At 41.9% G+C, this 14,667-nt stretch overlaps 1 protein-coding gene across 2 annotated transcripts in view; it reads left to right on the forward strand.

The window, feature by feature from the left end:
- Window positions 1-14,667, forward strand: part of rerg (RAS-like, estrogen-regulated, growth inhibitor) — a 65,327-nt gene that overhangs the window by 9,126 nt on the left and 41,534 nt on the right. Inside the window, exons 1-2 of one of the 2 annotated variants that reach the window (XM_070549569.1) lie at window positions 4,894-4,979; window positions 8,923-9,073. In XM_070549569.1, coding sequence (XP_070405670.1) covers window positions 9,013-9,073 — 61 coding nt within the window. In that variant the 5' untranslated portion in view covers window positions 4,894-4,979; window positions 8,923-9,012. Of the gene's footprint in view, window positions 1-4,893; window positions 4,980-8,922; window positions 9,074-14,667 lie in introns of those variants that run through there. The other variant, XM_015953808.3, reaches the window with a different exon arrangement.

The following is a 14,667-nucleotide window of genomic DNA, read 5'->3' on the forward strand; positions in this document are numbered from 1 at the left end:
GGGTTGCTGCAGTTGGTCAGGTCTAGGTTCAGCAACAGGATGTGCTCCAAGAATGAGGTCAGCTGACTACCTGAATATACTGAATGACCAGGTTATTCCATCTTCTCTGATGGCACCAGCATATTCCAAGATGACAATATCAGGATTCATCAGGCTCAAATAGTGAAAGAGTGGTTCAGGGAGCCTGAGACATCATTTTCACACATGGATTGGCCACTATAGAGTCCAGACCTTCACTCGATTGAGAAACTTTGGGATGTGCTGGAGAAGGCTTTGTGCAGCGGTCAGACTCTACCATCATCAGTGCAAGATCTTGAGAAATTAATGCAACACTGGGCGGAAATTAATCTTGTGACGTTGCAGAAGCTTCTAGAAACAATGCCACAAAAACAATGCAAGCGATAATCAATGCTAAATGCGGTCCAATTAAATTTTACAGTTTGTGATGTATTTTTTGGGGTGGCGACTATTTATTTGGCCGGGAAGTGTATGTGTCCATGAACTGTAAACACACATTTTGGTACCAAGAAAACGCTTATTTCGGACAGGCAGCAAAAGTAACTTTAGGTTTTGTGTGAAAACAAGTTTGGACTGCTCAAATTTAGCTTGATTCACCAAATTTACATAATCAAACTAGTAATCTTCACATCCTTTTTACTAGGACGACAGAAGGAGCATTAAACATGGAGAAAACCACTAATCTGGCTGTGTGGTAAGTAGCTAGCCTGACAAGCCAGACTAAATAAATGTATTATTTAGTCTGGTAACGCTCCATTGACGGCTCTCGGTTGTGGGGCGGGTTCTACCGTTGTCTTTCAAATGATCTCCGCATACTACTGGACAATGAATGTGACATACTGACTGCAGCAGCTATCGGTTAATGAGGCGGTCCACAGTTGAAGGAGAAAATACATAATTTTTTCTAAACAAAAAAAAAAAGCATTTAAATACATCTCTCTGCTCCTGATTCTAATGGAGCCCAAGTTCTAATAGTCCAAAATTGATACAAAAGCCGTTTCAAACGAGCTGTCGCCATCTTGTTTCACTCTGTTGCATCATCCCACCCACCAGGCATATAGAGTGCCCTGATTGGCCCACAAAGCGGATAAAGCTCTGTGATTTGTTCACTAAGCCGATAGAGCACTATGACTGGCCCACTATTATGGACCAATCACAGCTCTTTATGTGTTTGAAACCCCTCTAGAGAGCTGTGATTGGCCAGCCAGAATGCTGTTAGGGGCTGCAGAGGTTCCAGTGGAGCGTTCCTAGACCAAACTTTGCAAAGGGTGTTTTGCGCGGGAGGTCGGCGCTGGGCTTCGGAGACCCAAGGCGGGGTTTAAAAAATAAAATGCGGATTTCTGGAGCTCAGATCACCGTCAGAACCGACCAGTAGAAGAGACGCGCGGCTCAGCGGGCCAGCTGGTTTCCGGGTTGGAACCGGATCAGAACCGCCGCCCGGACAACCAGGAGAGGATGCGTGGCTTTTAAAAATACCAGCTCGTTGTCTCACTCGTGTTTGGGTCAAATCCAGCTCACAGAAGCCCACATGACCTTCAGAACTGGATCACAGGTATCTCTCTCAGCTCAGCGGACCAGCCGAGCAAGCTTTCTGGGTCGGAACCAGATCAGAACCACCGTTGACCTCTATGGAAGGATCGTGTGCAGCTTTTAAAGATATCAGCTCAACTGGCTCGCTCATGTTTGGGTCGGTTCCAGCTCACAGAAGCCCACATGAGCTCCAGAACTGGATGGCAGGCGTCTCTCTCCCTATCTCTAAGCGCTAAACTACGATACGTGAACAGATACTAGCGAGTATGAGACCACTGACAGACGCTCATTAGTGTTAATATTATATTAACTGACCGATTCTATTTTAATTGTCTGGTACGCAATAGTAATCTGTACAATATTGTGATGTTAGCACACAAGTTTAAGCTAAAGCTAAGCTCTAAAAAGCCTAAATAATTTATGTTTGTGTAAAAAAATGTTTAAAAACGAGTTTCTATTATGTTTCTCTAAACATTGGTTCATGGGAGTCTCTAACCTGCAATTTGCTCTTTAAGGCTTCTATTGGTCCCTGGGTAGGAGTAAGTGTGTTGAGTGGTTGTTTGACTTTATATGTCCATGTGACCCCTGCCTGTCACTTGACGACTGCTGCACTAGCTCCCTGTTAGTGAGAATGAAGTGTTACGGATAACAAATGATTAAACATCCCTTACGGTAACCTAATGACACTTTGCAGCACTTCTACTCAAAGTAACACAAATATGTCAGTCCTTCCAGTGTTCCAAAACACTCAAATCCCTGGTTTAATCCAAATGAAACACTGGTCAAAACTAACAATAAGCAGCTAATAACAACCCAGCCAGAAAAGTAGAAAAACATAATAATCCCAGATCGGTTCTAAACTCATGTTTCATGATTGAAACGTTCAGGGACTCAAACCCCTCCTGCTTCCTTTTGGGACACTTTGTTATTTGTTCATAAACTTGGGTTTCAGAATCATTTTAGTGTAGTATTTTCATCAGAGACCCTTCTGAGTTTGGTAAAACAGCAGGGATAATCACAGGATGTAATTCCAACCCCATAAAATACTAACGCTAGTCTACTTAGAGTTGGTTGAATGTTATGTTATGTTGAAAAAACACAATTAGCTATGTGTAAGGACATCATACAGCACAATGTGCCTTGGGCTTCCTGACAGGGTTGTGGAAGGCGCTTTATAAATAAAGCTTTGATTGATTGATTGAATGTAAATGTGTGGGATTTGTACAGTAAATGTTTAGTGTTGTGTTTATTTTTGATTCTTCGCTCTTTCCATTGGAGGTTTATTACAGCTTTAGGTGATCTGTTTTGAGGATCACATGCAGCTGCCTCATATTATTTTATTGTAAATAAATACATAAAAAAATCTGTGGATTTAGTTAAAAAATCGTAGGAGAGTTACATTTCCGAAATGTTCAGCTGGATGGAGATTTGCTTTACACTGTGAGTTTACTCATTCCCATTCAGTCAAAAGATTAACACTGGGCAATTGGATGAATTAAGATAAGATAAGATAACCTTTATTAGTCCCATGCAGCCAATATCCGGGTTATGATCGGGTTAAGGTCGGGATTCGGGTTTCTGAGTTGATCAGAATATCCCGTTTATAAGCATAAATAGAAAGAGTTACCCCTAACTTGCATAACCCGATATAAATGCGGACGTTGGGGTAGCGTCAGGTTGTATGGACTACGTCCAGACCGCAATATGCGTCTTTCCGGTTCTTCTTGTTCCAGTATCCTTGAAAACAACATGTTTCCCAGTTCGGAAGAGATGGCGACCGCGTTTGTTTGCGCTTTAGTTTCCTCGTCACTCCAAAAGTGTGGTGCTGTGCCGCGACTCGCCATGTTGCTCCCAACTTGTTGTTTACTTCCGGTGTTCTGGCGCATACAAGACGTCTCGCTATTCAAAAGACCAAGATTCCTTGCGAACAGAGCATGCGCAGAACACACTCTTTGATGGGGATATCCCGGTATGCGTTTACACGACCAAACATTCGGGTTAGAAAAGGGTTACCCCAGGTGAAGTAACCGGGTTTTAAAAAACCCGGTTATGAGCATATCCGGGTTTTTGGCGGTGTTTACATGGACCTGCGGAACCGGGTTATTGTGAATATTCGGGTTTTAAAAGGGTTACTGGCTGCATGTAAACACACTCATTGACACACGCTAAGTATAAACAAACAACAGCACAGTTCCTACCCCTCCGGGGCAAATGCGACAAACAGGCCGAGGTGGGGGTGGAATGTGGGGGGCTGTTGGCTGTTCGGGGGCTTCAAAGAAGGGCCCCGCGGGCCGCCCATTGATTACCGCTGGGCCAGAGGCTAACGATGAGATAACAATGCTAACGGTGAATGATAAACAAATGGTCTCACCTTCACTCGTCATCTAGAATGGTCTGATGCTGATCCTGAAATGACAACAGCCATGAAACGGGAGGGAGACAGTCACTTGTGTGGTTTGAAAATGAACTGCATTACATTTTTACAGTGCGTTTCTCAGCAAAAATTGTTACTTTTATATATCATCGTGCAGTTGGCGCAGTGATATTTTGGTTCTGTTGTATTTTTGCGTGTCCCCTTCATTTTCTTTCTCTCTCTCTTTATACAGGTCTAGAAGAAAATTCTTGTTCATCATTTATTAGTTTATTTTTGTGAAGCCCCTCCCACAGTCTCTGCCCCTTTCTCTAAAATGTCTGTCTCCGTTGGTATTTAAAACAACTGAAAATATTTCTAATAAAGTAAAAAAAAATGAAAATGGACTACAGTACCTAATTTTGACCACAGGATGTCCTTCTTACTTCATTCCTACATCATGCACCTTTAAAATTCTGTAGCGATTAGAGAAGCAAAATCTTGTCCACAAAAAAACTATAATAATAGAAGGAGAATGTCTCTGATCAGGATTTTTGTCCTGATGCCGAACTTCGGAGCAGAACAACCCTCGAAGAGTTTATCTTTGTGACTGCAAAATCCAAGAGGCTTAAAATGTGTCTGTCAATTTATTCCCTCAATCTGTGTTACTTTTAAATGGAAATTCACTTTCTCAAGCCTATAATTTTTCCTCTGGAGTCACCTTGGTGTAGATTTCAATTAGACTGTCATCTGTTTTTGTTTATTTGTAAAAGTTGGAGGAGAAAAACAGAATGTGTTCAGAACATGTTTTAACTTCATTATCTGGTGAGAAAACTTAGCAGGTTGTTTTCTTATCAAACAGAGTCGATGTTTAGATAGGCTGCAGTTGTGTTTTCTTTTTCAAAGGCTAATTTCAGCTGTCAGTTTGCTCTACTCTGATATAATGGCCCTATCTTCTGCTTTTCTCATCTCCTTTTCATCAAGTCAGAGACTCCCCAAGCCAAGTCTGACACCAAATCTCTGTTCTGCATAAAGACCAGTCCGGTGTTTGAACTGAAGCCTTGTTGATGAACAGCTAAAGGTGAAAAATGCATCAGCTTCAGGATTAAGTTCAGATTTTATATTAGAGACCGACAGTGTGTCAGTGAAACATGGTCTCAATTTGTGTTTTGCACCGTTTGCACACTGATGCAGAAGAAATTAGCCACCATTACAGAACAGTTGCAGCAGTAATCAGAAGGTAATGCAACAGACCATAGTGACCCTAATCAGATCTGCCATAGCTATTCTCCTAATAGATGCTACAGGCATGATGCTCAGTAGAATGTACAAGAGTGTAGTCTGAAGAAGGTAGAGAGAAGATAAAAAAAAATCTCACTTTATAAATAAAATGAAGATTAAATTAAACAGTGTTTTCCTTTAAAGGTGAAAAAAGCATCTTTATCCAAGAAATTCTCACAATTCCAACCCAAATTTCCGGACTTCTAAGATTTCAAGTCCTAGTGAGCCGCTCTGTTTTTGCTATCCAACCTCATGTACACCACAGTGCCTGCTATGATGAGTTCTGCTCTAAAACAGAGAGTTACAACTTAAAAACCTAGAAGTGTTTGCTTTAATTGAAAAACAATTCTGGCTTCTGGCTTTCAAACTACTGATACTCTGTTTTTGCAAACTAAACACTTTCCCTTCATTAATGATTTATAAGTTTAGCTGCCAATAGAAACATCTCTGTGGTTTAAAAGGCTTAGAAGGCTTCAGTTTTAATTTTGAAATCATTTAGCTTCTCATTTGGGAAGTTTTCTCAATTCACTATTAAAGGCCCAGTGTGTAATATTTTTACTTGTTTACTAGAATATTCTGTGTATCCCGTTCAAAAACTTGTTTTTTTAACTAATATTTCCCGCCAACGTTCACTCATATTGGCTTAAAATCTTACATTTTTGATTACATAAATTGTGGTCAACAGTCCATACTCATGCACGATCTTGAAATATTGTAGCTTTTAAATGACTTGCAAGATACAATGTTTCGCGTTTGCGCTTTAACATGGTATAACCTGAAAGAAACAGCAGGGGGCAGCAGTACGCCCTTGAAGCATGCAGTCTGCCAAACCAGCTATGAAGAAGAAAAGAATAGATAAAATGTTGCTGTTCTCAGTTAGCATATAATCTAGACCTGCAAAAGGATTTAGCTCTTTTTTTGGTCTAGCCACGCTTTCTTGGAACCTCCGTGGCCCTTAATGGTCTGGTTCTGATCTAATGACAGTGCTTTGTCAGTTTAGTCTGTGGGATGTTACTGTGACTGTGCGAAACTAAGACGACTCCTTTGACATGGCTTTGGCAACAACTTTGGACTATTTAGACTTGGGCTTTTCATTGAGTCAAGAACAGATGGAGGTACTTAACTCATTCGCTGCCAGCTGTTTCCTGATTGGTAAAGCCCTTTGCTGGCAGCGTTTCTCACCATTTTTACGTTTTTTTTAAGAGTCACAGAACATTGTGCGCTAGGATGATGTCAACACCAAAACAACCAAAACAAAGTGGAGACTCACCTCTTACATCAGGAAGAATCCGTGCGTTTCGAGCGTTATCCGTTCTTTCATAATCCGTTGTTGAAATGTGATCGGCAGAAGCTTTTCCGGTTCACACCTCACTTTTTTTACTCCAGCGACCCAAAACGATCTCATAACACATGGATTTTCCGCTTCCTGGTCACGTGACGTGTGACGTATGCGGATGAAGATCGGCTTCAGAGCTGAAATGTTTGTTCTCACGGTGCGGGGGCTCGTTCCAACGCCCACACAGTAAGAACATGCAAATGACGACTTTAGTCATCAATGGCAGTGAATGAGTTAAATCTGTTCAGAAAAAGGATGTATTTGCGACTACTTCGACAATAAATGGCAGACTGACATGTTGACTGGCATCTTTAGTAGTGAGTATGCTATATTGTTCGTTGTCCAATAGCATGCAGAGACAGTTTTAAAGATGACCATAGATCTCTGGGTCGGGCTAGAGGACTCCAAAGTGCTTTACACTACAGTGTATCATTCATCCATTCACACACACTGACACCCTGGTTGGAAGAGCTACAATGTAGCCACAGCTGCCTTGGGGCACACCGACAGAGGTGAGGCTTTCCAAGCACTGGAGTCACCGGTCCCTCCGGCCACCACCGTGGTGGGTTTAGTGTCTTGCCCAAGGACACAACCAGATATAAAAGTCGAGGTGATCGCTTTTTCCAGACAGTTGCACCCAGACTCTAGCCTGGCAAGCCAGACTAAATAAATGTATTATTTAGTCTGGCCATGCTCCACTGACAGCTCTCGGTTGTGGGGCGGGTTCTACCGTTGTCTTTCAAATGATCTCCACATTCCACTGGACAATGAATGTGACATACTCTTGTTTCACTCTGTTGCATCATCCCACCCACCAGGCATATAGAGTGCCCTGATTGGCCCACAAAGCGGATAAAGCTCTGTGATTTGTTCACTAAGCAGATAGAGCACTATGATTGGCCCTTCATTATGGACCATTCACAGCTCTTTATGTGTTTGAAACCCCTCTAGAGAGCTGTGATTGGCCAGCCAGAGTCCTGGTAGGAGCTGCTGATGTTCCAATGGAGCATGCCTAGACCATTCTTTGCAAAGCAAGAATTTGGTCTAGTTCACTAGGCTACCCAGACTCTGGAATGATCTTCCTTTATCCTTACGCAGCATTGACAGTCTGGACACTTAAAAAAACAGCTAAAGACCCTTTTATTTAAAGCTGCTTTTACCTAAACCTTTTATTTTCTTATTTTTAACTCAGATTTTTAATCTTTCATCTGTTTATGAAAATTGATAAATTTATGACTTTTTCTGATGTTAATCTGATTTTGTTTTGAGAGCATTTTGATTTTATGATATTAATCTGTTTATGATTTTATGACTTTGTTTTATTTTGTTTTGATCTATGTGAAGCACTTACTTACTTACATACTTACAACAGCAGCATTCTCTGGCTGGAGCGGGGATTGAACCTGTAACCTTCTGATTACTGGACAACTCGCTCTACCTCCTGAGCTACTGCTGTCAGATAAATTCAGATTTATAGGATGGCTAGCCAGGCTTGTACTCTGTTAGTTTCAATAATGGAGAATCACACATAATGCGCGTGGGCTACTGTAGCTGCAGTACCTACTCCGAACTGCGTGGTGCTAAAGAGTCAATTGTTTTTACACACTGGACCTTTGAGTGTAGTCTTCACAGAAGCATAGTGAGTCAGCCCTCTTTCGCAAACAAAATTGACACCACTCTGCTTCCCAAAATGTATGAGTTTGGCTCAGCAATAATACTGTTTACAAGCCTGTGGTTTTAACTAGGAAAACATTTTTTTTTATTCAAAATGAGAAATGTGGCGTTTCAGGCATTCAGCCTGTAGTTCACTTCTGTTCTTTGAGAGCTGAACTCAAATACTTTTCTCTTTTATTAATTATTGTCACTGCTGTTTCCATTAAATCTTTATACATGGGAAATTTGCTAGTTCCCAATCAACATTAACAATAAAAATGATTTTATCATGAGTCATATTAGTTATTAAATCACATTTTCATGCTTTTAGGAGCGAAATTATTCTAAAACCACCTTTTCATGAAAGTGCACACTAAGTGCAATATGAAGATGATAATAATAATAATTGACCTGGTGTATTTCCAGGTAAGATAATGGAATGTATTTGATAGACTGATGGAGGAGTCTATTTAGCCTTAACTGAAAAGACTAAGACATGCTGTGCCAGCATGGCAACAATAGTTTCAATAAAGTTTTTAATTGAAAAGAAAAGAAATGCCTTTGTCTTAATATTTATGACAACCCTAACTAAAAGGACCAATTACTTCACCACATGTAGCTCTTAAATATTGTGCATTATTGATCAGTCTCCCAGAAACCATTGGACACTATTAGTATTTACATATAACTAATTATGCAGTCTACAACACTGGAGAACACAAAATAAACTCTGCTTGTCCACTTGTCTCTTCAGATGCTGTTTCTGGCTGTACAGAGACGATGGTCGGCTGAACTCTGAGCTCACTGATTGGCTCACTGAGCTTCACTGGTTGCTGCTGCTGTCATGGCCAAAAGCCCGGAGGTCAAGCTGGCTGTCTTTGGCAAAGCAGGCGTGGGAAAGTCAGGTAACGTGTGTGTGTGTGTGAGTGTGCACGTGTGTAGAAAATTTGTTGGACTTAGAATCTTTTTGATCTACTTTATACCTAATACTTTAGAAGATGATATTGTTAATATATTGTAAAAAAGCAGATTATGTCTTTACTTCATGGAATTATGATGAATTGATTCTAAAACATTTTGAAATACATGACTGGATTATTGTACCAAAACTCTGTTATATCATCTGTCTTTCTTGTTACCTATCAAGCTGACTTTAGCGTTGGAGTTGCATACTCAATTTCATGGTGGGCAAAGTTTAAACCTTGGTCTGTGCGGAGGATCAAAATGTCAAATTAAATGCTCCTTTATGACCTTTAAATTTCCATACACTAAATTGGTCATGAATATTCTGGCATAAATTAAGAAAGGCACAGGCTAATCCACGTCTGCTGTTAACCATAGATTGAAATGTGAGACAAGGTTTAAATAATGACAATACGCTTTATTTAAAGACAACTTTCATAGCATCCAAAGACACTGATGTAAACCTAAACACCATAAGGTAGTGTTTACATGACCTTTGAGATGAGAGCTTGTTTAGGATGTTTAGGCCCTACCGTAGCCACGAGCCATGATTGCTTCACCAATTTGAGACTGAAATTCAATTCAAATTCAAAGATACTTTATTAATCCCAGAGGGAAATTAGAGTTTCAGTACACACAATTCAGAGATCAGACATACATACATAGGAATAGACACATGACAAGAATTGGTGACTGTGGTTATTCGCAACCCGAGTCGAGCTACCTTAATAGAGATCAGAGGGTTTACACGAGGATTGGGTCAGGTGGAGGAAAAAAAGGCACTTCAGATACCCTCCACAGGGAGGGCATCTTTGCTATGAAAAAAAAAAAACACCTCAGACAGAAATGCAACAGACTTCAGACATTACACAACATAAGAGTCCACTAGGTGGGGAGGTAGGGTTGGGGACTATCCTCCCATCAGTGCATGCAGTCGTGATGAGCAGCACTCATCACCTCCGTTTGGACAGCGGAAGGAGGTATTTGGGTTAAAAAGCACAGTGACTCCTGGAAACGATTCAACGGCCTTCACCGGTCGCAGTCCCGCCCAGGCTGGGATAGGGAGACAGAGTTCCCATGGCGACGGCAGCATTCCACATTTCTTCTGAGGGGGAGTAATCACTTCAGCTTCACAGGCTCAAGGGCACCAGATTCAGATAAGAACTTGTTTTGGGGCCAGACAGAGATAATTTCCTCTCTGTCTTAAAGTTCTGTTGATCTCCAACTATCGCGTTTAAAGCGTGCCACAACCCGTGCACGCGCATTGGGTCCACAGCGCGCGTGTGAACGGGACTCGCGAGCGAAAATATACATGGCAGCGCGCGCGTGAACGGGACTCGCGAGCGAAAATATACATGGCGAGAGGTCATTTGTGCACTGAGAGGGAGCAAACTGTGTCTGTGAGCGCACAAGGATGTGCACAAGTGACAAACCTGCGTGCGCGCGTTGTCCACGAGCACACGGCAGAGGAAAACGTGCCCGCGCGGCAGCCTCTCTGCGCGCTCGGTTTCTGACTCCTGCTCGCTCGGCTGTAAGGGCTTTTGGCACTCTGGAGGCGTGGCCTGTGGCAGATCTTCTCTGTCCTCTGATTGGTTAGTTTACCCCGCACTTTACCCTCTATCTATATAAAAAAGTCTGATATTCAGTAGTTGCTGGCATAGCTCAGCTGGGAGAGCGGGTGACCCTCGCCCCGGAGGATCCAGGTTCGAGTCCGGGCAAGGAAAATGTAGTAGACGTCATTTTAATTTTTCTTAATTTCAGGTATTTTACAGTTGTGACCGTTCAACTGTCATTAAACGTCCGAATGTTTGCTGGGCAGTGTTTTAAAAAGTGCACATAAGCTAGATGGTTTTAACCATATAAAATTACATTTTTTGTGATACTGGAAAAATACATACTGAAATAAAACTACTGATTGAAAACTTTATGACTGTGGTTGTACAATATATGACTCACTAGTACACTGCAAACTCCCTTAGAGTGGGGCTTCGAGAGAGAGAGAGAGAGAGAGAGAGAGAGAGAGAGAGAGAGAGAGAGAGAGAGAGAGAGAGAGAGAGAGAGAGAGAGAGAGAGAGAGAGAGAGAGAGAGAGAGAGAGAGAGAGAGAGAGAGAGAGAGAGAGAGAGAGAGAGAGAGAGAGAGAGAGAGAGAGAGAGAGAGAGAGAGAGAGAGAGAGAGAGAGAGAGAGAGAGAGAGAGAGAGAGAGAGAGAGAGAGAGAGAGAGAGAGAGAGAGAGAGAGAGAGAGAGAGAGAGAGAGAAAAGTTCTTGCCTCATTAATGTATTGCTTATTTTTTTCAGTATTTAATTGACAAATTATCCTTTCAAATAATTAATTGATGAGTTACATAACTGTCCATTTAGAATTGTTGAATGGACTGAGTAAAGTTTGGTGCACTTTATATATTTCAAAACATGTTTTTTTTTTATTTTAATGATGCATATAAATAATTTAAATGTTAATTTAATGAAATATTTCTATTTTTTCATTACCTCACCCTTGTTTTGACAAAAACGGGACCTTGCTGGATAATATCATGGAGAAACTATTTGTTCACAGTACATGGCTCAGTGAGGATCTGTGTACCAAAGGAGGAGATGCTCAGAAATCTGTCTGCAGATTGTTACAACCCAGACTGGAAGTGGTGGGCTGTAATAAGAAAGGAGACCAAACAGAGGAGTGGGGGTTCAACAACTGATTTATTTAACAAAAGTAAGGATTTACTAAAGCAAGTTAGTGAACAGAAAATGGCCAGTGAGGACTCTCCACCACACAGGAGAGACCCAGTGAAAGCAGAAAAACAGTAGGCTTTGTAGGCAGCACCACACCCTGAGCCCAGGTGCCTCCAAGGCTGCTTAACGAGCTGCCTACAACAGAAGAAAAACACAATTAAACACAAATGAAAACCCAATGAGACGGTGGGGGCATCACAACACGTTCAGGACTACCCAAACACCAGTAATTCTTGACTGCACTGATCTGCTTTAGTAAATCCTTACTTTGGTTAAATAAATCAGTTGTTGAACCCCCACTCCTCTGTTTGGTCTCCTTTCTTATTACAGCCCACCACTTCCAGTCTGGGTTGTAACAATCTGCAGACAGATTTCTGAGCATCTCCTCCTTTGGTATACAGATCCTCACTGAGCCATGTACTGTGAACAAATAGTTTCTCCGTGATATTATCCAGCAAGGTCTTGTTTTTGTCAAAACAAGGGTGAGGTAATGAAGAAATAGAAATATTTCAATAAATTAACATTAAAATTATTTATATGCATAATAAAAAAAAAACATGTTTTGAAATATATAAAGTGCACCAAACTTGACTCAGTCCATTCAACAATTCTAAATGGACAATTATGTAACTCATCAATTAATTATTTGAAAGGATAATTTGTCAATTAAATGCTGAAAAAAATAAACAATACATTAATGAGGCAAGAACTTTTTAAACTTGAACATACCTACACCCACAAGTCTATTTTTACCTGGTTAAAACCATCTAGCTTATGTGCACTTTTTAAAACACTGCCCAGCAAACATTCAGACATTTAATGACAGTTGAACGGTCACAACTGTAAAATAATATCACAGGAATTAGGAAAGAATAATATGACATCAACTCTATTTTACTTGGCTGGACTCGAACCTGGATCCTCCAGAGAGAGAGTCACCCGCTCTCCCAGCTGAGCTATGCCAGCAACTGCTGAATATCAGATTTTTTTATATAGATAGCTAGAGAGTAAAGTGCGGGGTAAACTAACCAATCAGAGGATAGGGAAGATCTGCCACAGGCCACGCCTCCAGAGTGCCAAAACTCCTCACAGCCGAGCGAGCGGAATTAGAAACCGAGCGCGCAGAGAAGCTGCCGAGCGCGCAGAGAGGCTGCCGCGCGCGCAGAGAGGCTGCCGCGCGCGCAGAGAGGCTGCCGCGCGCGCACGTTTTCCTCTGCCGTGTGCTCGTTGGCAACGCGCGCACGCAGGTTTGTCACTTGTGCACATCCTTGTGCGCTCACAGACACAGTTTGCTCCCTCTCAGTGCACAAATGACCTCTCGCCATGTATATTTTCGCTCGCGAGTCCCGTTCACGCGTGCGCTGCCATGTATATTTTCGCTCGCGAGTCCCGTTCACACGCGCGCTGTGGACCCAATGCGCGTGCACGGGTTGTGGCACGCTTTAAACGCCATATCCAACCCCTCTGAATCCAATAATGGCGTAGATTAATCTATCCCAATCCGTGCTGATCCGTCAACTCTATCCTTGATGGCATCAACCTTCTGTGCCAGAGTCTGAATCTCAGCCAAAGTTCCAAGCTTACGAATCATCTTGACAATTGTATGAGTTTGTGCATTCACAGCGTGGTGTAATCCATCCCTGAGCTCCGGGTTTGAGCCAATATTCCTTGACAGCTCATTAATTTTCCAGTAAGCCAGGTAACCGCTCAGGCCAAACAGCACGAAACTTGACACCAACACCACAAATATGCAGACATCTTCAGAATCCTCTACAGACAGCTGAGAGAGGCAAATCAGGTTCCACTGTTTCCAGGAGTCCATGATAGGCCCAGCTGGCTCTGTCCCAGAGGGGCAACCGGGAGCCCCTTGTCCCGTTCTTATCGTTGAAAAAAATTTTGTCAATCGCGTTGAGAGACCAACTGACCAGGTCCATTTTAATAATTTCCAGTTTCCATGAAAAATGCAGAAGACACCCAAAGACAGACAAAGAGCCTTGGGATAAGATAGGGAGAAGAGGAGGAAAAAAGCGTCTGAACTCTCCAAGAGCCAGAAGAAGATGTGCTCAACTATAAGTTTGACCAGAACATTGAAGAGTTCAAATAATTTTAAAACCAAGATTCTGCCAACAATTGAAGGATGACAAGGGTTGTATCTGTGGGTGTTGCCTCAGTGGGTTTCACTCTGGCCATCAGTGTTTTTATCTTCATCGTAAATTCTCCTCATTCTGTTTGGGCAGTCATTATTACAGTAGGTGCTTGTTTTTTGTCCCTCGGTTCCTTTCCCGTTGGTTTCCCCAAAGCTGCTCGGTCTGTTCCCTGCCAGCTGCAATGACTGCTTTTATGTAGACATCAGTTGCTAAGCTTTGAGATTCTGTTCAAGGAGGCCAATAAAATGCCAGAAGAGGTCAAATGAAGTTCTGTACTTTGACAGAGCAGGGAGGCTGTAAAACATGTCAGTTAGATTGATGCCATCACACATAAATACCTGGAATATTGTTCAAGATTTTGTGTTCTCGCCACAAAATAAGCACTGTGTATTTATTGCTGCCGGTATACGGACTTGGCTAAGTTTGTTTCCACAACTCATGTCGGTTATCTTGACAAGCTGCCATCGGTCCTGATCCATCAGCTACAGAGATTAAAATCACTATAAACACCAGGAGGAAATCCCGCAACACCAGTCTTTATTGTGGTAAACAGAATTTTTCACCTTTTTTTAAGCATCCCCTTGGTGAACATTATTGAAGTCATTAGCAAAACAAAAACTTCATTTTGTCCCAGTGGGCTCATGATCCTTTAGTGCCAG

This window comes from Nothobranchius furzeri, chromosome 1, assembly GCF_043380555.1.
Source record: "Nothobranchius furzeri strain GRZ-AD chromosome 1, NfurGRZ-RIMD1, whole genome shotgun sequence".
NCBI lineage: Eukaryota > Metazoa > Chordata > Actinopteri > Cyprinodontiformes > Nothobranchiidae > Nothobranchius > Nothobranchius furzeri.